The 24,163-nt window shown below is 43.0% G+C and overlaps 1 protein-coding gene across 3 annotated transcripts in view; it reads left to right on the top strand.

The window, feature by feature from the left end:
* TPGS2 (tubulin polyglutamylase complex subunit 2) overlaps positions 1–24,163 on the top strand; it is a 612,577-nt gene that overhangs the window by 361,383 nt on the left and 227,031 nt on the right. For all 3 annotated transcript variants that reach the window (XM_044078027.1, XM_044078035.1, XM_044078044.1), the window contains exon 3: positions 5,002–5,089. In XM_044078027.1, coding sequence (XP_043933962.1) covers positions 5,002–5,089 — 88 coding nt within the window. The remainder of the gene's footprint in view (positions 1–5,001; positions 5,090–24,163) is intronic.

Raw genomic sequence — 24,163 nt, 5'->3', positions numbered from 1 at the left:
TGCAGTCCCTGCAGTCTGCAGTTGTACAACCGCAGGCCTTGATTGAGTTTAAGTCCGTTAGGCCTTTAGCTTCCGTTTTGCCTTCCGACCTGTCGCCGGTCACCTCTTCTGCTGAAGCCGGAGCCATTAAGCTGACTCTGGTGTCCGAGGCCTCCGTTTTGCGTTCTGACAGCAAACTTCTTCCTTCAACCTCTGCTACAACTTCGGCGGTTGCCAGGCCTCCCGAATCCTTCAGGCTTGCAGGTAAATCTTCCATTCGTAAGCCTGTGAAAAGGCAGGATACAGCTTCTTCTCGTTCCCCTCAATCCCAGATGGTTAAAATGGCTAATGATTTGTTGACTCTTATTAGGGGTTCTCAGCCTCCTCCTTCTAAAAGGAGTGGCAATGTTTCCCTGAGGCTTTGTCCTGCTCAGGTTCTGATTCTTCAAACATTTCTGCTGATGAAGAGGAATTTTCTCAGGCTTTTTCTACTTTTGAGGATTCAGATGCAGAGGAGTCCATCCCTTCGGCCTCTCCTCCAGAGGATTTTTCTTTTGGTGATACTTTAAATACCATCAGAGAACATTTTAAATGGGAAAGTCAAGATTATCCCTAATCCAAGAAACGGATTAGGGAGTTTCTGGATTTACCTCAGCATAGGCCTCTTGCTATTCCCCTTGTGTTGGAAGTTGTTGATGATGTTTTTCTGGAAAATTCCTTGTCTCCTAATGCGGTTCCTCCTGCTCAGGGGAAACCTGGCAGGTACTACAGAGTCCCTTATTCTCATCTGTTTCTTTTCAGGAATCCGTTGGCAGATCCAAAGGCTATTTCTCAGGGCCTTAAAGGAGTTAAGGCTACTGTTACCAGGAATCCTATTCCTTCTGACAGGGAGTCTAGGAACCTAGATAGGTGGGGCAAGAAGGTTTATACCTCTGCCACCCTAGCTATTAGGGCTACCAATTGTCTATTTCATATGCTGAAGTACCAGCAGCACACCTTGGAGGCTATTAAGTCTAGGATACCAAGTGTACCTCTTTTGGCAGAGAGTAAAGATCTGCAGGATTTACTGAATTCAGCCAGTTTGGTCAATAAGCATTCTTTACATTGTGGTTTTGACATCCTTGAGGCCTCCAGCAGGGTTACGGCTACTGGATCTGTTATTAGAAGGCACACTTGGCTCAGGGAACAGCCTCTTCCAGAACCTGTCAAGGCTAAGCTTTTGGATGTACCTTTGCATAAAGACAGTCTTTTTGGCAGCAAAGTAGAGGAGGTACTGAAGAAGATGGAGGATAAGGCCAAGTCCATGCAAACTGTTAAGGATTTTCTGCAAGTTCAACCCCCTTGCTTTAGCAGGAATTACCCTTCCAAGAGTTGGACCTTTCCTGATACCAGCAGACAGAACCGTTCCAGGACTAGAGGTTACACATTTTCTAGGAGGCAGGGGGCTACCCCTCAAAGGTATAGGCGTTGGCAGGCTTCCACTTCTAAAGGGGAAAGCTCCAAGCCTGCATCTCATTCAAAACACTCTCAATGACTCTTTACAACTTCTGCCTGTTCTTGCTTTCCGGGAGAGTCCTTTGGGGGAAGGTTGGCCCTTTTTACTGATGTCTGGGCCACTATCACAGACGACAAATGGGTGCTCAGAACAGTTTCCCTAGGGCACACGTTTTCTTTCCGCACCTTTCCAGCTCCCAAGGGATTCCTGGACGTTACTCCAAACCAAAGGGCAGAAGTAGAAAAACAAAGTTTGTCTCTGTCTCATCTGAGAGCAATAGAATCAGTCCCTGCTCAGCAGATAGGCCAGGGCTTTTATTCCAGGCTTTTCCTAGTTCCAAAAAAAGAAGGCACCTGGTGTCCTATCCTGGATATTTCTATTCTGAACTCTTTTCTAGTAATTCCAAAATTCAAAATGCTCACTCTACATCAGTTGCTACCACTTCTAGAAAAGGATTCCTGGCTGGTAACCTTGGATCTCAAAGAGGCTTATCTGCACATTCCTATCAGGGAAAGTTGCAGGCAGTACCTTCATTTCAGAGTGTGCGAGCAACATTACCAATTCTCTGAACTGCCCTTTGGCTTATCTACTGCTCCCAGAGTCTTCACAAAGTGTCTGGCCCCAGTCATTTCTTCTTGCAGGCAAAAGAAAATTCAGATTTACCCATACTTGGACGACTGTCTGATTCAAGCAAGTTCTCAGGAACAGCTATTAAAGGATCTGGAATTCGTAAAGACTCTTCTCTCTTTCCTGGGTTACACGCTCAATGTGGAAAAATTGAAAATGGTAGCATCCAAGGAGATAAAATTCCTGGGAGCTAGTCTGAACACAGCCGCACAGATGATATATCTCACCTAGGAGAAGCAGACAGCTCTTTCAGTTTATTTCAAGGACTTGGCAAGTCTGTCCCAGCTCCCTGCAAGGAAGTACCTGCAAGCTCTGGGATTCATGGCATCTTGTATTCTCATGATTCCATATGAAAGACTGCATATGAGGAAATTGCAATGGTACCTCAAGAACATTTGGTGTCAACACTCAGAGGACCTGGATATGATGATTCCTCTGCTTCCATCTCTGCAGACTGGGTTTCTATGGTGGGCATTGCCTGTCTACAAAACATAGGCATGCCTTTTCAGACACCTCTTGCCACTCAGGTTCTGACTATAGATGTATCGGACTACACCTGGGGAGCACACCTGGATGCCAGATGCATACAAGGACGTTGGAATGCCCAGCAGATGCACCTGCACATAAATTTAAAAGAGTTGATTGCAGTTCAGCAGGCCTTACTGGCTTTCAAGCATCTTCTTTCTCCATGGACCCTGCTTGTCAGGACAGACAACACTATGGTCATGTGGTACATCTACAAGCAGGGAGGGACTCAGTTTTACCCCCTGTGCAGGCAAAGCATGAATCTTTGGTCCATGGCAGCATCCCTGGACCTGCATCTCCTAGCTCGGTTTCTTCCAGGAAGGCTCAATGTTTTGGCAGACCAGTTGAGCAGGCAAACCCTGGATCCTTACGAGTGGCAGCTGAACAGAGCAGTCTTTTACAGCATCAGTCAACGGTGGGGCACTCCTCAGGTGGATCTTTTCTCCTCCCCAGACAACCATCTGCTACCTCTCTTTTGCACCAGACAGCAGCGCAGCAGAGCCTGGAAAGTAGATGCTCTGTCCTTCCTTTGGACGTTGCTATCAGTGTACGCCTTCCTTCCTCTTCTTCCCAGAGTATTAGTGAAGATCAGAGACGAACGTCCGAGGACTATTCTCATAGCTCCGGACTGGCCCAGACAGCATTGGTATCCGCTGCTTCGCAGTCTCTCCCATCTTCCTCCTTGGCATCTTCCTCTGAAGCCAGATCTTTTGGTTCAGGAAAGGGGAAACATTCTACATCCTCATCCTCATTCTCTCCATTTGGCATCATGGCTCATTGTATGACTCCTTCCCTTTCTTCCTCCCTTTCCCAACAGGTGGTTGATGTGCTGAGGGAGACCAGGAGGCCTAGCACTAGGAAATCAAATGGGAAAGGTTCTCTCAATGGATGCAGGTCAGAAGGGAGTCTGCGTCTCAACCTACCCTTCCTCTGATCCTTGAATACCTGGCTGATTTGCTTCAGGGTGGTCTTTCTTTTTTCTCTATCAAGAACCATGCTTCAGCCATCTCTGCTCATTGTTCTCTTGAACAGCCTATTTTCTCTCATCCCCTGATGAAAATGCTTCTCAGAGGTGCTTGCAATCTAAAACCTCCCAGAAGAGCACCTACTCCAGCCTGGGATCTTAATTTTGTTCTGGAGAAACTCACTCTTCCTCCTTTTGAGCCAGCTTCCTCTACAGATTTAACTTTTCTCTCTTGGAAGACCGCCTTCCTCTTGGCTATAACTTCAGCAAGGAGGGTTTCGGAGCTGCAAGCTTTGATGGCCATGGAGCCTTTTCTTATTTTCCATGCAGATAGAGTCTCTCTGAGGACTAATCCCTCCTTTATGCCTAAGGTGGTTTCCAGCCTGACTGTTAATCAGTCCATACACCTTCCTACCTTTTTTCCTAATCGTCGCAATAGAGGTGAAAGGATCCTACATTCTCTTGATGTGCACAGACAGCTCAGGTTTTACCTGTACAGGACTAAGGACCTTCGGAAATCAGCACAGTTATTGGTCAGTTTTACCCCTGGAGCCCAGGGCAGGGCTATTTCTAAGCAGACCATATCTAAATGGATTGCACATTGTATTACTTTTTGTTATTCTTTTCATGGCAAAGCTCCGCCTCAAGGGGTTAGGACCCACTCTACTAGAGCGGCTTCCACTTCGGCAGCCTTTATAAGGGGTGTCCCTTCTAAAGACATTTTGGAAGCTGCCACATGGTCTTCTGTTCACACTTTCACAAAGCATTACAATTTGTCTCTGTTTTCCAGAGCCAGGGCAGGGTTTGCCACTGCGGTGTTGCAGGGCATTATCTCCAACCCTTGATGCTGGTGGTTCCTCCCCCCTTTTTTCTCTGAGCTTTGGTAATCAACCCATTTGTTAGGACTGCAACAGTGAAACACGATGAACATAGTACAGTTGTGTACACTTACCATAAATGTAGATGCTCGAGTGTATTCACTGTTGCAATCCTGGTTTCCCTCCCTCCTTTCCCCTTTTTGTGGTCCTCTCCTATTCTTTTTTCCTGAGGTACAGGCTTAATTTGTTATTTGTCAAATTGTTTTTTGATTTAAGCCTTATTTTCTGGGGGCTCCTGACTGTTATGGAATGAAAGACTGAGGAAGCGACGTCGGCTGCCTCCTTTTGTATCGGACGCCCTGATGTCCTTTATAACCGACGGCATTTTTACTTACCTTTGGTATTCTGGCTGACTGAGGGCTACCAGGAGCCGGATAACCCATTTGTTAGGACTGCAACATTGAATACACTCGAACATCTACATTTATGGTAAGTGTACACAACTGTACTTTTCTTTTTGTATTGACTTTAATTTCTGGTACTACCCGTTCTTGAATTTCACATAGCAATTATATATTGAATTCTTTTTACAGAAGAATTGCTGTCTGTTACCAGAAGACCTGAAGAATTTTTACTTAATGACAGATGGCTTCCACTTGACCTGGAGTGTGAAACTGGATGGTAGGATTGAGATACCTTTTATTCATGTAAATATCTAAAATTTGCTTAGGTTGGAGTACCATGATTAGACCCATTCTGTTAGCCATCACGTTTCCTGCTGTTTTAAGATTTATGTAATAATTAGTGTATTTTATTTTAAGAACTTATGGTACGTAATGAACTACTGACTAACCAGCCTCATCTTGAGTGCTTTTATTTCCCCTGCAGTAGGCAAAGTACAAGCTGTTTGACATGTTTATGGGTTTAGAATACATTTTTAAACTATGTTTTTGACTACCCACAGCTGACCATCAACTACTTCCCAGTACCTCTCCTTATTTGGTGGGCCTGTGTGACCCACTTTTGCCTCCTCTGGGCTAAAGCCAACCCATGTCTGGGGCCGGTGAGATTGCGACCCTGGTGCAGAGTCACACTGCTACTAAGGAGTGTCTGCACTCAGTAACACCCCTTGACTCGAGTGTGCATTGGGTATCAGCTCTGGACCTCCCCTCATTTCCACAGTCGGCTGATTTCAGCAGGATACCCCACCTACTTACAGGGAGCAGGATACATCCATCTTTCCTTGTAGCACCTCTTTTGTCAGATCCAGTAATCAAACAAAGATCACCTGGGTCATAATCAGGGCTTTACCCTTCTGTACCACAGTGCTTGCAGTTGAATGCAGATGTTACTAAGTAGGGTTGGGAGGGTGGCCTAATGGTTGAAGTGTTTGCCTTGCAAACACAAGGTGCAGGGTTTGAGTCTCACAAGGAACAATTGGCTAGGCTTAAAATAGCTCACAAGGGCAGTTAGCTTAGTACTAATCTGTGAACCTATGAACCACGCCCCATCATCACAAGATAAAAGCTGCTATGCCAAGTAATTCACTGAGGACAATAACTGCTAATGGGACGTGGAGCTTTTTATGGTTGATTACAGTCCACTAATCAATAGTTTTTTCTTAACTGTTTTCTTTTCCTTTAAATAATAATACATAATGAAATTCAGGTCAGATGCTTCTGCTTAGTGACTACATTTGATCTGATAGAAACTTGGTTCAGGGCTGTGGAGAGCACTCCTGCCTTATCAGGCTGTACCTCATTCCGCACATTCCAACCTCAAAATGAGGTTGGGAAGACTAAGGGTGGTGGTGTCCCTATCTTTATTAAGGACAGGCATACCTCCAGACTGGTTTGCCAGCATGATGCACTGGAACTACTCCAGGTACAACTGACAGTTGGCAAGACACCCATCCAAGTTATAACTAGCTATAGACCCCCCGCCCCATGACTCGGGACACCCACTCCTCTTACCTGGATCTGCTTGACTCCACAAAGTTACCCCCTAACACCCTGATCCTTGGTGACTTCAACTTCCCCACCATAGACTGGGTGTACTGTTCTTGCACTAATGTACTCTCTCAACGATTCCTTGACTTCATCAATTCTAACGCACTAGACCAGCTCGTCTCATCCATCACAAGGGGAGATAACATTCTGGACTTGGTTCTTACCAACATGGGTGACCGATGCACCACTCACATAGTATGTTCTTCCCTGGTGAGATCAGATCATCGGACTGCTACTTTCGAAGTTTCTCTCCCACCCAACCCCCCTCCCCAGCTATAATCAAGGTAAAAAACTTCTCAAAAGCTGACTACGACCTCTTAAGGGAGGGTATCTGTGGCTTCATACCACCCCCCCCCCTTAGGGGATGCAGACAACTATGCTGAACAGTACACCAATGCAGTATACAAGCATCTGTACAACTGCATGGACTCAGCCATACCCAATAGAATTTAAACCTGCTTCTCAAGGAAACACAAACCTGTTTGGTGGACATCCTCTATCAACAGACTTTACAACAAAAGGAAGAAATTGTTGTCCAAGGGTAAAAGGGAACAAATTCCAAATGGAAAAACTCCCTCCTTAGATCACTAGTGAAAACCTCCAAGACAAATTATGAATCAAAGCTAGCCTCCATAACAAAGGGAAACCATAATCTTCTTCAGTTACGTCAGGAACCTCCATGAAAAAGCCCAAGTTTGTTCCGAATTAATACTTAACAGTATCACTTACACTGATCTTGTTGACCTAGCCAACCTGCTAGCAGATAGGTTCAGTGCAAACTTCACCCCCTGCCCCCCCAAAAGGCCCTTTCGACATCCCCTTGTCCCGCACCTCACATCTCTGTAGATAAAGTGTTACAGGCCCTATCCAAGGCAAAGAACACAGCTTCCATGGGACCTGATAAGTATCCCAGGATGTATTCTGCACCATCTCCAGCAAGAACTGGCTTCTCCATTGAGCACCCTATTCAAGTACAGCCTAAACACTGGCTTCATTCCAGCAGAGTGGAGAACTGCCATTGTCATCTTCATGCACAAAAGTGGTGCCACTACTGACCCTGGAAACTATCTCCCCATTAGCTCGACAAGTCTGATCTGTAAAGCCATGGAGCATATTATTATGGATCTCATAAACAAGGACATAGGCAATCTCCCAGTACTTGACCCCACCCAGTTCAGATTCGTAAAGGGCAGATCTTGCCTGTTGAACCTGGTTGACTTCTTTGAGACTGTCATCAAGGCCCTGGATGAGGGAAAGTCAGTACATACAGATTACCTTGACTTGGCCAAGCCCTTTGACACAATCCCCCACTCAGGCATCATCGAAAAGCTAACACAACTTGGAGTAAATCCCTGTCTCATCAGGTGGGTGGCCAACTGGCTCACTGACAGGACCCTCAAAGTCAAAATAGGCACCTCCACCTCTGATAGCAGACCTGTCACTAGTGGAGTTCCCCAGGGATCTGTCCTGGGACCCCTACTGTTTGGCATCTATTTCTCAGAGGTCCAGGCAAAGACAAAGGGCTTGTGGCTGACCAAGTTTGTGGATGACTGTACGTTGGCTGCTGTCATTGACTTCTCATATGATGTTAACATACTGCAAGTGGGTCTTACAGCAACTATTGACTGGTGCCAAAGTCATGGCCTTAAGCTAAATGCAAAAAAAATGTATCATCACACCATTCGGAAAAAACATGACCCCTATTGATTACCACATCAATGGCAACCCCCTAAGCACACAATTTGTGCTGAGAGACCTGGGCACTCAGGTTGATAACCTCACATTCTACCATCATGTAGCGGCAGTGGTCAGAAAAGCCTTTTACTTGGTTCATCTCATAAGTAAAGGGATTGCATCCAGAAAAAAAGATGTTATTACCTCTCTGCTGGACAAGGGAAATAAAAGGAGATATAGTATGGTGGAATATTTATGTAAAAGAGGAAGCAAAACTGATCAGTATATAAAAAAAGCAGCAGCAAAGATATTTGAAAGAAATATAGGCAAAGGCACCCATACATGGAGCATTTCACAATTCAAAAAATAAGAAGACAAAGGGTGAAGCAGAAAAGAGGATTAGTAAGGAAGAAGATGAACAAATAAAAACTGAGGTTATGGATTATATGTGAAATGACAGATTTAGTGTAGAAAATCTTACACAGGTAAAGCCACAGTATGAGGGAACAATGAGTTTCCAAATTGAGGAGAAACAGGTGGAGCAGAAGGCATCTGAAGAATTGCTACATGGTGATGCGCTGAAACGATCTGTAAGAGACTGGTACAAAAGTTCAGTTGAAGTTGCACAACAAAGGAAGGAGCATGACAAAATGGCAACTCTGTTGCAGGCAATGTTGCAAAGGGATGGGTCAGTGAGTTCCCATATGAAGGAGCAGCAGATGAAGCAGGGTATCTCTGAAAAGGATATGCCACAGAAAGATGTTCTGGAACTGTCTATAGAATACTCACATGAAATGAAGTGCAAATAAGGTGCTCCATGTCTAGAAGAAAATTCTCTGAGGGAAGAGCTGCTTGATTTAATAGGGATATGAAGCTCGATGAAATAAATATATTACATAACATAAATAAGACCCAAAATGTTAGAAGCTTGGTAAAAAAGATAAACACACTAATTAGGACTATTAAAAGAAATTATTGTGCTATAATAAAAATAAATAGGATATATTACTGTTCAGCTAAACTAATAACAGATAAAGTCTTACCACAAAAATGTAGACAATAAGGGAAATGAAGGAGAGAAACAAAACGGAAGTGTGACGACCCCTCTCTGGGACAGTAATCAAGGAGCCTGAATACTCACCACTGACATTGGAGAGAGATGTGCACTTGGAATACAAATGGATACACTCAGTATTTCCAAATGCAGACCTCTCAGCATGAGACACGATTTCCCTGAAGAGCACATAGGGGCCTGAATTTCTCTATATCTTTCTCCCTCCAGCTCCCCAGTAAGACTCCCCCACTGGTACAGCTGTATGGTTAGGTCCTCTGCCAAGTATCTAAGTCAAGTCCTCCAGCACCCTGTCTGTAAACCCAGTGCTTCGTGTCCCTGCCCCAAGTTGCTGACACACACACACACACACACACACACACACACACACACACACACACTGTGAGATTTGATTCTTCAAGCACACACACCTGGGAAAGGCTGGCACATATTTACCTGCTGTGTCCCCTTCTGCCCAGATTAAATATAATTATCACTGCCACCAGACACTCCACAATCAGCTACTCTAAGGCCCTTAACAAAGGGTGTCCAATTAAATTACTGTGTAATATTAATACTAATACAAATGGTAGTAGTTCGCCTAGAAGGCTAGGCCTTCTGGTGTGGCCTGCACAGTGTCACCAAATAAATGTAAGCACTCTCAGAGATTAAATACTTTCTACAAGGACAAGCCACAATAAAAGTGTAAATATATTTAATAATAATAATAATAAAAGGATATGAAATCCTGAATATATGTTCACAGTAAACTGCAGAGTTCAAATCACAGGAAATATTGAAAAGAACCTTGATGGACAGACTCAGACAAATAAAGAAAAACAATATCTGAACTAAGCTTTACTATATTCCTGACTGAATCGAGGAAAATTATTATTCACTAATAACTTAACTTGATAGAGCAAAGCACAATGAAGTATGTGAGCAGTCTTTCTAGTCAGGTTCCCCAAAACAGAATACTCCATCCTCAGAGATTACTCCCTATAAAGTATAATATCCAAGATGGCGTGTAGAATGACCTCATCTGTTCACCTGACTCTAGGTTCTCACAGTAACCCTCTTTGAGGTTGAGACAGGAATTTAGAATAGACTGCTACAATACACATCTTACATGTTTATGGCAGTACCTGGGGCTTCCCATCTTTTTACTGAGCTAATGAACAAAGGTGTCTTCCAGACCTACCATCTGTGGTCCTGTTCAGCACTGTGGAGTATGGTTTTAATGGTTTAACAGCTCATTTACAGCTCTCTTATTTTACTTAAAGTAAGCTATCTGGTTAACCTTTCCTGTCCCAGTGTCCTCTGTTAAAACATACACATTTAACTCGGTTACAAAAATACATGTGCATTTCTTTTCATTCCAGCAGGGTAAAATGTTGATACATTTGAATACAAACAAACCTCACGAATACATTTTCAGCACAAGCATCTGTCCAAGTCAGTGTGATATACAAATAACATATAATTATTTACAAAATTCCAGATAGCTGTTATGGCGCAAGTCATACATCCACTGCCCTACTTCTCCTAGCATGAATGGCAGCACCCTATCGTCACACATCTCCCCCTTTGAAGACTCACGCTAGTTTTTCAAGTGCCTCTTGAGGAACAGTGCTTGAGAGGAATGAGCCTATCTGAGAATACATTACCCCATACCTTGTCTTGAGATCTCTTCTGAATTGGCAATCCTCCCTGGGTTGGAGTTTACGGCCGAGATATACAACTGGCTGTCCTTCTCCCGCTGAGGAAACCTGGCTGAGTAGAGCTCCCACCCCATGGTTCAAAGTATCTGCCTGTACAAGAAATTCTATGCTGTAATCCGGACTAGCTAACACAGGGGGTTCTCCCAATCCTCTTTAAGCTTTTGGAATGTCTGCTTGCAGGCTGGGGTCCACACAGCCTTATGTGTCTGACAGGAATGAGCACCATCACTTGCTGTCCTATAGCATACACTCTGGCTCAAGCATTCCTGTCATACCAGACCTTTTTCTGCTGTTGGGTTCCTGCCAGGTTCTCCTGGGCCAAGCCCATGAGCTCCCTAAGCCTTGTCCTGAGGCTTAGTACATATGTCACAGCAGACTCCTTGTGGGATTCACACTCATCCTCCCACTCATCACGAATCAAATCTGGCGGTCCCATCACCCTATGCCCATACAGCAACTTAAAGGGTGAAAAACCTGTGGATTCTTGGAGTATCTCTCTGTAAGTAAACAGCAGATGGGACAAATATTTGTCCCACTCTATCTTAAACTGATATGCAAATGGCCATAGCATGATCTTTAGTGTAGAGTTTAACCTCTACACAAGACCATTAGTTTGAGTATGGTAGGGGGTTGTCTTCAGGTGTTTCCCTCCACAGTGCTCCCACAGACAAGACAGCAGGTCTGACATGAAATTGGCACCTCTGTCAGTCAGTGTTTCTCTTGGGACACCTATCATGCTGAAGATCTCTAGCAAAGCATTTGCCACTTTCTCCACCTTGACAGAGAACAGAGTCACTGCCTCAGGATATCTAGTAACATACTCTTCTACCACTAGGATATACTTCTTTCCTGTGGAACTTGGGGTATTAACTAAGAGGCCCCAAAATATCCATAGCTATCTTTTGAAATGGTGTCTCAGTCACAGGCAAATGCATCAAAGGAGCTTTGACCTTGTCTCCTGCCTTGTCTACTTTTTGGCACTAGTCACAGGTCCTGCAGTACCCTGTTACATCCCTGGCAATCCCAGGCCAATAAAAGTTCTGCATAGTACGTCTCTTGGTACGTTTTATGCCCATATGACCTGCAAAAGGAATGCCATGGGCTATTGCTAGAAGTGCCAGATGGTAGGCTCTGGGCACTACCAACTGCTGTATTACCTCACCTTCTAGCCCTCCCTCAGGGGTGCATTCTGTATACAATGACCCTTTGTTCCAGTATATAGACTCCCCTTTTCCTTGAGAATCAGGCACCTCCCTAGCTACCTTCGTCAAGCCTGTGTCAACTCTGTTTTTGTGACTTTTCCCAGCTCCCCTTCCACAGGAAGTCTGGTATCTTCTAACAGCGGTGCTTCACTGTCAGCCCGAGTGCTACCACTTACCTCTGCCCTTGCAGTTACCCTGTCCAAGGGAACATCAGTACCTATCAACAGCTGTGGCTCATCTTGAGGCTCATTGCTGTGGGGTAGATCCTTCCCTGAATTAGACACAGCACCAGTTCTGGCTTCAGGGGTGCTGTATATCTGGGTCTCACCCAGGCTACCAGACCCACATGCCTGTTTCCAAGCCTGACTGCATGTAACTGCATGCACACAAGGTACTGCATAATCAAAATCATTCCCTATCAAGACATCTGCAGGGATATCTTCAAACACACATACTTGCTTGCTTTCTTTTCCACCCTCCCAGTCAAGGTGAACCCTGGTCAAAGGTATTTGGAATGGGATCCCTCCTAAAGCTCTGACTGGATTGGACTGCCTAAGCAAATACTGCTCCTCTTTAACCACAGCAGGCTTCACAATGGTTATGTCAGAGGCTGTGCCTCTCTTAGCAGTGACTTTTTTTCTGTCCACTAAGATAGGATATAAACTCTGGTGATAATTTGGTACCCCTGTTGTCTCTAGACAACTTACCTCTGGCATACTGTTATTCCCACTTGCTGGCTTCCCCAGCTTTTGTTCCCCACCTTGCTTCAGTGGACATTTGTATGCTACATGGCCCCTCTGGTTACATTTAAAACCACCAGACCTTGATCCTGGCCATGTATCTGAACTAGTCACTTACCCTGTTACTAGTGGACTCTGTTGGCTTGGTTTAGTCTGCCCACAATGCGTTCCCTTATGTCCATGTGCAGTACTGGGTATCCCCTTCTTGTGCAGTGGTCCCCTGCTTACTAAGTAGAGCTCCCCATTTCTCCCAAGCTCATCTGCAGAGTTACACTCCCGGTCTGCCAACCAGATTCTCATGTCCTCAAGCAAAGTGCTAAGGGCTTGCTCCTTCACCAAAAGGTCTGCCAGCCTTTCAGATGTGGTGACCTGACACCCGCTTATGAAAAATAAGTGCTTAGCTCCGCAGTATAATCGCATACACTTTCATCTGCCTTATGTTTATGCTCATGAAACTTTATTCTGTAAGCTTCAGTTGTTAACTTAAAACATTCCAAAAAACATTGTTTAACCTTGTCATAACTTAAATAGTCAACATCAAGACAGTTTAGAAACAGCAGGTACAGCTTTACCATGGAGTAAGGTGGTGAGGAACCATACCCAGAGCACTTGGTCAACATCATATTGTCTATATATGCTTTCAAATATATGACTAAAACGTATTACCTTCTTTATACTCTGGGAGAAATTTACTGATCTTTGTTGCTTCTGGGATTCATTTATTCCCTTCCACATTACCTCTATCTTCCGGTCGAAGAGTCAGGATGTCCCACTCATGCTCATGCTGTTTCTCATTTTCTTCAGCCTCCAAATGTCGCAGTCTGTCATTCTCTTCAACCTCCAAACACTGCAGTATCTCTGCCGATTCTGATTCTATGCATTTTGCCTCCAGTTCAAGTCTCTTTAACTCCAGGTGGGTTTTTAAATCCTCTGAGGAAAAGGTGAACTGTCCTGTTTCTAATTGATGTACATCCCCATCAACAGACTGGTTTTCCTCCTGGTTGCTGATCTGTATTGCATCTGTGATTAAGGCTGAAATCATTTCCTCTTTAGTCAGGTTGGCATGCACCAGTTTGGATTTGCATACCTTAGCCAACTGGTTCACTGTCATCTTGCCATAATCCTCTGCTGACATCTTTGCCTGCTTGCTGGCATGCAAAAGTCCTTTGGATTTGCATACCTTAGCCAACTGGTTCACTGTCATCTTGCCATAATCCTCTGCTGACATCTTTGCCTGCTTTCCCTGACTAAACTAAGAAAAATAAGTAAAACTGTTGTGAAAAATGAAACTCTGTATGTTTACATTGTGGCTGCTGAGAGTATACACAGCCTTAGTGACAACTGCTTACAGGCTGCAGAAGTTCAATTAATATCCCACCACTGCCCACCAATATGTGGCATCCCTCCTCTGGGCCAGTAATCAAGGAGCCTTGATCTTATTCACTGACACCAGTGGAGAACATTCACTTAGAACAAAGATGGATGCACACAGTATTTTCAGATGCAGCTTTCTGCACCAAACACAATTTCCCTTAAGAGCACACAGGCTGCACAAGCCAGACCTGGGGATGGGTTTCCTCCTTCAGGCCCAAAATAAGACTTCACCTTTCTCTCTGCATAAATCTCTGCTCTGTGTTCCTGTTCCAAGTAGCTGACACACACACACTCTTTTAAGATTTGATTTTCACACACACATACCTGGGAAGGGCTGACACAGATTTATCAGCTATGCCCCCTCTGCACAGACTATAAGGTAGATTCACTGCCACCCACCAGGTAATTTAAGGCTCTTACCAGGGTACCCATTTACTCTTAGAAAAATTAATACTTACACAAATGGTAATGTTTCCAAGTGGCCAGACTTTCAGGAGCAGGAAGCTACAGTGTCACCAAATAAATGCAGTTGCTCTCCAAGTTTAAACTATTTTCTAAAAGACCATCCACAATGAAAGCTGTAGATATATTTAATAATAAATAATAATAAAACAGGAAAACACGGAATATCTATTTACATAAACACCAGAGTTTAATTTCACAGGAAATATAAAAACAACACAGCTGGAAAGATTCAGGCAGATATAGAAAAACAATACTTAACTAATTTCACTATTGTCTTAACTGACTGAAGAATTAAATTTCCTTGGTTACTTACTAAAGCAAGGCAAGTAGTGGGTGAGTGGTCTTGTCAGTTCTAAAACAGAGTGCTGAATGTCACTATCACATCTCTCACTAATATTTGAATACAATTTCAGTCCTGGCTGTAGAATGACATCACATCTAGTCACCTGACTGTGTGGTTCCCACACTAACCCCCCCCCCCCGACTGGAAGCTGAACCTGAATCTAGCAACAGATGTGTCAGAATACACACCTAGAGCTTTGCTAAGGCATCTGGAGATTGTAAATCAATTCCAGTACTTTCATTCTTCTTGTCGAGACTAACCAGAAATTCTCTGGCACCCCAGGGTAGCAATTAGCAGGATCCCAGACTAGACATTGCATCTCTGGCTGCATTCATGCCTGTGAGATAAAATCTTTATGTTCTAAACAAAGTCATTTAATTTCTGATGATTTTTCTTAAGGTAAGCTAAGCTGAGCATAATCCCTTCCCTTCCAGCATCCTCTTTTAACATATATACATTTCCTCAATTACAACAGTACAGTCTGATATAAATGTATATTTCTTTTCTGTCCAGCAGGACCAACCATTGATACACTTTTAATACAACAGCTTTACAAATGTATTTGAATACACATATCTCTACAAATCAGTTTTTTGATATACAGATGGTATAAAATTATTTACAAAACTCCAGCTAGCTATGCTGGCATATGTTACACATGCACTGCCCTACTCTCTCTGCCATATCTGGCACTACCTCACAGTCATCACACAGGGCACTTCCAAAAATTACAAAGGGTGTGAATCTTTATTTTCATAAGTCTGATCTGAAAGTAATATACAAGCCAGGAAAGGAACTGCTCATGGCAGATGCATTAAGTGGAGCATATTAACTAGAAAAGTAAAAAAAAAAAAAAAAAAGTTAAGATGTAAATACAGCTGCTGAAAGACATAATGACAGGAGCCCTGAGTAAAAGTCACCAGTAAATAAGTGAAGCCAGTATATTTAACTTTCAATGAAAAATAGGTTATATCCATGGCTTAATTTCAAAGCTGTCAAAAAAGAAGTTCCCAGTCAGCTTAGAAAACAAATGCTTTTTAAGGATACATGAATTACATCAAGGAATAGTACAGTGCAATGAAACCGCAAAGATGTTATGTTTTATCCCAGAATGTCAACATAAATAGAGCAAATAGTCCATAACTGTCTCATCTGCAGTGTACAGCATAACAATTGAGAGTACATTGGTGCTAGCATACTCAGTTCCAGATTCTCTCTTTACCTGAGTGGGTACAAATTTGCTACATTTTAGAAAAGCCACATATCTCATATGTGTGAATTATTATTCTGAGTTCCCTGAAATAATTAAATTTGCAAGAAGTGACATGTACAAGTGTGCTAACTGCTTTAAATTATATTTTTGTGACAAAGGATATCAGATATTTACCTGCATTACAAATGTCCAGAATTCAAAATGTTTCTGTAAATGTTAGAATTCAAACTGTCCTATCCATACTGTCCAGAATCCTGCAGATGGGTGGAAATAACTATCCAGACAGTGAATAATCTCATGGGAAAGAACTGTAGCAAAAGGTCTGAACTCATTCTATCACCAGAAAGATTATCAATGGGTAGATGGTTGAAAAGCAGATTACCTACTTGACTGCTGATACTTGAGAAGCAACATAAAGTAAGGGGAATGCTAGAAATAAATCAGCAGACAGGAATGCCACTGTGATAGAAGCTACAGAAGACTGACAGATTTGCAGGTTGGAAACAATTAAAATCCAGAAGCCTTGAGAATGCTTACAGTTTGAAGCTGAAGATCCTGGTAAAACAGTTGAGCCAAGATCCTGTATTGTGGTTGTGGAGAAGATGATAAGCTCTATAGAGAAAATCATAGGTATCTGTAAAAGAAAACATTGAAACTGCAGAAAGATGAGCACCAGAATTGCCCTAAACCATTCTTTTTCATGAAAGCAGACACTGTAAAACAGTGGTGGTCAAGAGCTACAGTGCTAGGTTCCTAACTTCATGTGCCATAATGAAGCTGTGCTACAACAAGAACTGTGCCAGAAGGCAGACAAGAAGTTTACTCTAAGTAGCTATTCTAATTTTCCAGCTGTGGAAACCCATCGAAAAAGCCAAACAGATATATGGACTGAAAGGGATTCTAATGCCTGAAAAGTCTCATTGTTAACCATGCTTAATGTAGTGTTAAAGTTGAAATAATCAATGTAACTTAACGTATACTAACACACAAATAGGCAGTATACATATAAATGTTAGCTTTAAAGTCTTTTCTCTCTACTCAGTCTTCTACAGGTTACTCAGAGGCCATCTATGCCTGGCATACGAGTCATACTTGAATCCAGATCTGATGGACCTTTTGCATGTCCACAAAATGAAAAGCATCAGAAACACTAGCTCCAAGGATTTAAATTTCTCTCTGTGACATAATTTAAGACATGTTGGCGAGGCAGATATTTATCTCAGATGATCTGTGTGCTCTGGAACAGGATTCAAATCCATGTGAAGCAGAGTCCATTCCTAACCCTGTTTAAGTGTAACCGTGACCAATTGATGGAAAATCGGAAAATTGTCCATGTCTTTGATAGATGGAGTCAGACAGTAATGCCCAAAGTAACTCCCCCTCCCTTGAATAGCTTCTAGAAGCTTCATAACTAACACACCCTGTGATACATAAGGGATACAATTGGGTTGGGTTGGGTTGCACAGTAGACTTATAAAGACTCTGGTGGTCATTAGGCTAGTATATACCTATGAACTTGTTAAAAGAGGGAGATGTCATATTTAGGGATATATAACTTTTGCTAACAAACTAGTTAAAGTGATTTGCACGTCTTATGGTACAAATATGTGCTAGATGATTCAGTTTGAATATAAGCTTTGCAGAGGTCAGACAACATTCTCTTTTTATTTTGTTAAGCCTCTGGAGATGATAGACAAGAAGGTACATACTTGGAGTGTACTTTGATGACACACCCACTGTGTATATCAGGTGGGATAGGGAACTAGACCCAACAGTGCAGCAGGATTGCAGTTGTTTTACTGTATGTCATCCCAATGTAACTGATACTGTAAGAAAGGAAAAATTCTGACAGTTTCTTTGTGGACATATAGTTCTGAGGGAGGTGGGATGTGCCAGAGTCAGATTGCAGCAGTACATTTAAGCAGTGGAAAAAAATTGTTTTCTTTAAGCAGTAAACCCCAACAGTGTGGGCATTATAGACAGATAGAAGACTATCCAAGGGTGTTGAAATGGCAGAGGATCTCCCCACATTTGGATGGTCTGTGATCAGTAGTGCCCGAGTTCTTGCAGAATATTTGTACTGTTTGCAAAAGATTTTAATTAACTTTTTTTTTAGTTTTAGAGTAAAACAAGTCTTAATAAGAAGTAACTTAGATGAAAAGTATATAAATATTGCATGCTTTTCATTTGTTGGGCATTATTAAAAAGAGAATGTTTGCGGGGAATATCACATATTTTTATACATTTTGCTTTGATGTTCAAAAGGTTAAGATATTCCCCTTTCCACACTCTGTTGAAAAGAATGCTTGTTGTAATCTATGTTTACCAAGCTTATGTTGCTGGCAGTTTGACCTGACCCCCCCCCCCCACACACACACACACACACACAAACATGCACACGCAAACACACATGCAAGCTGTATTGTAATGTTTCTTGGCTAGCTGCATAGATAACATACTTGCTCAGTATTAGTCACCATTCCTTTTCCTTATGATTCACACTTTTTTGCTTTAAGTATGGGAGTAATTATTAAGTATTCCATATTTGAATATAATAATGTTAAATAATAGTTTAGCATAGATGCTGTGATGTCCCTTCTGTGGGCTAGTGATCAAGGAGCCTCAGTCCTCACCACTGACACCAGTGGGGAACGTTCACTGTGAAAAAAATAGACACGCACAGTATTTTCAGATGCAGCTGTCTGCACCAAGTACAATTTCTATTAAGAGCAGACAGGGAATGCACACACCAGTCCTGGGGTTGGACTTTCTCTCCAGGCCCCATATAAGACTCTCACTGACCACTAGAGAGCTGAGTCTTTAACTGTGTGTTCCAAGCCAAGTCCTCCACCACCCTGTGTATGAAATCAGTGCTCTGTGTCCCTGTTCAAAGTAGCTGTCACACACAGTCTTTGAGATTTGATTTTCACACACACACCTGGGAATAGCTGGCACAGCTTACCCGCTCTGCCACCTCCACCCCGACTATAAGGTAGATCTCCTGCCACCAGAACACGTGAAGCCAGCTACTTTAAGGCTCTTACAAGGGTACCCAATTACACTTATTAAAGTTAATACTTACACAAATGGTAGTGTGTAACCAAGCAGCAGTCTTTCAAGACTGTGGAGCCACAGTTCCACTAAATAAATCCAAGTACTCTCAAAGGTTATATATTTTCTGAAAGACCAGCCACAATGAAAGGTTTAGATATATTTAATAATAAAGAATAATAAAAAAATGAAAATACTGAATATCTATTTAAAATCAATCACAGGAAGTTAAAAAACAACACAGATGGAAAGACTCATAGATACAGAAAAAAACTATATTTAGCTAATCTAAGTATATTTTTCTGACTGAATAATTAGTGTTCCCTAGTTGCTTACTAAAGCAAGGCAGATGAATGTGGATGAGTGCCTTGTCAAGTCCAAAAACAGAGTGCACACCTCAAATCTCCCACTAGTATTCAAATACAATTTCAGTGCTGGCTACAGAATGACATCACATCTGGTCACCTGACTCTGTGATAACCATACTACCCCCCCCCCCACACACACACACACACTAGAAACTGAGCATGATGTGTCACAGTACACACATAGAACTTAAGCTAAGGTTTATTACAGCATCTAGAATATGTAAAACAATTTCAATACTTCCATCCTTCCTGCAGAAACTAGCAAGCTATTCCCTGGCAGCATTCAGACCTGTGAGATAAAAGCTTTATGGCCTAAACCAAGTCATTTAATTTCAGGTTATTTTTCTTAAGGTTAGGTGGGCTGAGCTTAACCCCTTCCCTTCTAGAATCTTCTGTTAAAATATATACATTTCATCAGTTACAACAATACAGTCTGACATGCATGCATATTTCTTTTCTGTCCAGCAGGACCCACTGTTGATGCATTTTTAACACAAGCAACTTAGGTTCATAGGTTCAAAGGTTTATACTAGGCTATCTGCCCGAGGGCATTTACAAGCCTAGCCCATAGTTTTATGGCTTACGCCACCCCTTTAGTATGGGGAACTATACTCATTATTTTGCTGTGCCTCTGTCGAGCAGTGACACTGAGGTAATCCCTGGGGTATATCTGCGATCTCCCATCCATTGGTCAAGATTTCTCTTGAACAAGGCCAGCGAGGTGCTCTGCCTCACATATACTGGGATTTTGTTCCACAGCATAGGGAGTCTTTGGGTGATGAATCTATCCCTCCAGCACGTCCTATTAATAGCCGTGTCGAGGTTTAAGTCTCCCGCCCTTGTGGCTCTGACGGATCTAGATTTATTGAGGTGAAGCATATTCATCAAATCTGGGTTTGACATGGCCTTGTATGTCAGGCACAGGTCACCTCTGAGCAAGCGGTAAGCGACTGAATAGAGCTAAAGTTCTTTCAGTCGGGCAGCATAGGACAGATTTTTGAGACCCTTTATCCTTTTGGTGAGGAACTTTTGTGGCCTCTCCAGCTGCTGCAAGTGTCGGGTCAGATACATTCCGAATGGGGCATTGTACTCAATCATTGGTCTGATGAGTGATGAGTATAGGGAAACTATGACCTCCCTTGATCTAGATGTGAATCCCTTCATGATAAGGTGGGCAATGTAGAAGGTCTTCCTAACTACTTTAGCTACATGGGTGTCGAATGACAGGCTACTGTCAACCTGGGTCCCCAGGTCCCTAATAACTTCTTCTGTGCTCAGTGGATTGCCACCTATATGGTAGCTAGGGGTAAACTTGTTTTTCCCGAAGGGTATGACTATGCATTTTTTGGCATTTAACTTTAGGCCATGGCTCTGGCACCAGTTATCCGTTTCTGTGAGACCCTTCTGAAGGATATCTGTGTCAGATGTGTTTTCGACTACGGCGCCCAGTTTGCAGTCATCTGCAAACTTTGTCAGCCATAACCCTCCTGTGTTTGCTTGTACTTCAGAAAAGTAGATGCCAAACAAGAGTGGGCCCAGGACTGAGCCCTGTGGGACACCACTTGTGACAGGCTTAGAGTCTGACATGGCGCCAGCAACTCTGACCCTGTGGGTTCTGTCACTCAGCCAGTTTGCAACCCATCTTGTGATGTATGGGTTTACATTTAAGCTGATGATTTTTTCAATGATACCCGAGTGGGGTATTGTATCGAAAGCTTTCGCCAGATCGAGGTAGGCTGTATGGACTGCCTTTCCCTCATCAATGGCTTTGGTGACTGTTTCAAAAAAGTCAACCAAGTTTAAAAGGCATGATCTGCCTTTGACAAAGCCAAACTGGGTTGGATCCAAAGTCTGCAAATTCCCTATGTCTTTATTTATGAGATCCATTATGATCCTCTCCATGGCTTTGCAGATAAGGCTTGTCAAGCTAATGGGCCGGTAATTTCCAGGGTCGGTGGAGGCACCGCCTTTATGAAGTGGGACCACTGTCGCAGTCGCCACTCCTGGGTGCGTATCCAGAGGTGAGACTATGATTAAACAGCTGTCCTAGCTGTGGGTTTAATTCCTCGTTGAGTTCATGGAGCACACAGCCGGGGACACCATCAGGTCCCATGGATGCTGTGTTTTTTGCTGTGGAGAGAGCAGTTCTCACTTGGGCGTTAGAGATGTTTGGGGGGCTGCAATCGTTTGGTATAGATATCTCTCCTTTGGGGAGGGCAGAAGTTTGCACTGAACCTGTCAGCCAGTATGTTGGCAATGTCTGTAGGATCAGTAATCTTCACATCATTTTGAACTAGTTCTGAGCATATCTGGGAGTTTCCTCCCAGGTTTCTAACATAGCTAAAGAAGGCCTTATGATTGTCTTTTGAGTCTTTAGCTATTTTTCTCTCAAAGTTTGCTTTGGATGATTTTATGAGAGCTCTTAGTTTTTACTTGTAGTGATTAAAGGTGTCTTACCTTTTAAGGATTTTGCTCTATCTTGTAGTAGCTTCCTCCTTTTGTTGTAGAGTTTGTTTATGGCTGGGGTCCACCAGACTGACGCTTGCCTTTGGTACAAAGAGTCTTTGTTTTGCTTGGGATTGCCTTATCCATGCAGTCCTGTAGGTGCTGGTAGAAGGCATTTGTAAGTGATTCAGCGGCTTGGGTACTGTTTTCCGCCGGCTCGGGGACCTTAAAGGAGACCACACTAGTCTTTAGAAGTGTGAAGTCGGCTTTCGAAGTTCTTTACTGTGGTCTTTTTTATTTCAGGTGGGGGTGGGATGAGGACCTCCAGTGAGATTAGTTTGTGATCTGATCTCACCAGTGAGGGGTATACTTCCGGTGTTGAACATTGTGCTCCCATGTTCGTGATAATGAGATCAAGTATGTTTTCTCCTCTTGTGGGGATGGTGACCAGTTGTTCCATGGTGTTTGAGTTTATGAATTCCAGGAACTTTTGGGCTAAGGTGTTTGGGCTTGAGTAGTGTTCCCAGTCTATATTAGGGTAATTGAAGTCACCTAGTATGATGGTGTTTGGAGATACATTTATCACCTCCAGTGTTTTCAGGAAAGCCATGTGAGGTTCCTGAGTTTGTGAGGGTGGCCTGTAACATGCTACAATTTGCAGAGCAGTCTTGCCTATGGTTAATTGCACCTGGATGATCTCCGATGCATCGTGCGTTGCCACCAATCTTGAGGTGTGGGTGTCCTTGATGAATATGGATACCCCCCCTCCTTTCTTGGTATTGTCCGGATTTTGGGGCCGGAACGCATGATATGAGGTAAAACCTGATAGTGCTGGGGTGCTCTCAGGAGCCTTGAACCAGGTTTCTGTCGCAGCACAGACATCGATGTTCTCCATACTGAGAAGGGCCTCGAGTGCGTGCATTTTGAGATTGAGACTTCTGGCATTGAGCAGCATTACCCTTAGTTTTTTTCCATTTTTGTGTTCTAGGGTGGTAGGTTTAGAATTTGAGCCTTGCCTAAGAAAGGCACTATGGGGGTGGCAAGAGCCTTTGCCAATATCCGGAATCCCAGGGGTGACAGGTGCAAGCCGTCCCTTGCGAAGCAGTGTGGCTTGTCCAGCATGTCATCCCAGGCAGACAGACATTGGATCCCCTTTGACTGACACCAGAGTTTAAGCCAATTGTTAAAGCTGATCATCTTATCTCTGTATTGTGGCATCATTCTTGGTGAAGGTAGGATACTGCTCAAGGTCAGGGTCATACCTGCCTGGGCTACATAATCAGAGAGCTCCTCAATGTCTCTTTTCATGTAGTCCAAGGAGGTACGTCTCAGGTCGTTTACCTGAGACTTTACAAATGCATTTTACACAAGCATCTGTACAAATCAATTTGATATTCAAATGACATATAATTCTTTAGAAAACTCCAGCTAGCTATGTTGGCATATGTTACACATGCACTGCCCGTCTGGCACAGCTGGCACTACCTCATGTCATCATAGATGCATAGCAACATTTTGAAGTATTTCAGGTAGTACATATGTAATTTCAACTGTAATCAAGTTTTTATTAATAAAATATGCAGTTGAATGGCATGGACTGTTACTGACACATCTAGGAGCAACAGATGACTGTAGTGCTTCTATCATCATTTTAAAAAGCATCAGAAAGCATGGTTATGGTTAAATTGTTTTAAATTACCCCACTCCAATTAGAGTATTCTTTTCAATATCTTGTTGGTATGGTGTCATGCTTGTCTGATAGAAATGCATGTGTCAGTTTTTTGAAGGATTTCTATTCATAGTCTACTTAAGGGCAGTTGTATTTTATAGAAAGCATCATGAGCTATAGCTAGTGATGCACTGTTCATTATAGAACTGGAATGAAATTGTAGCAGTCTTTAGGACACAAGGCATGTGAAAGCCACCTGTCAGGAACAGATTTTGTTTGTTAATAGTAATAACATTAATAAAAATAATACCCATTTGTGCACACTTCCCTTTGCAGAAGCAACCCAGGAGCAATGTCTGGTGAAGTGACCTACTCAAGTTCGCACAGTAGGCAAATGAGGGCTGTGAGAATCAACCCTGTACCACAGGAA

The sequence above is a fragment of the Protopterus annectens genome, chromosome 1.part1, assembly GCF_019279795.1.
Source record: "Protopterus annectens isolate FY-2018-M chromosome 1.part1, PAN1.0, whole genome shotgun sequence".
Classification (NCBI taxonomy): Eukaryota; Metazoa; Chordata; order Ceratodontiformes; family Protopteridae; genus Protopterus; species Protopterus annectens.
This window is presented reverse-complemented; position numbering and strand designations above follow the sequence as displayed.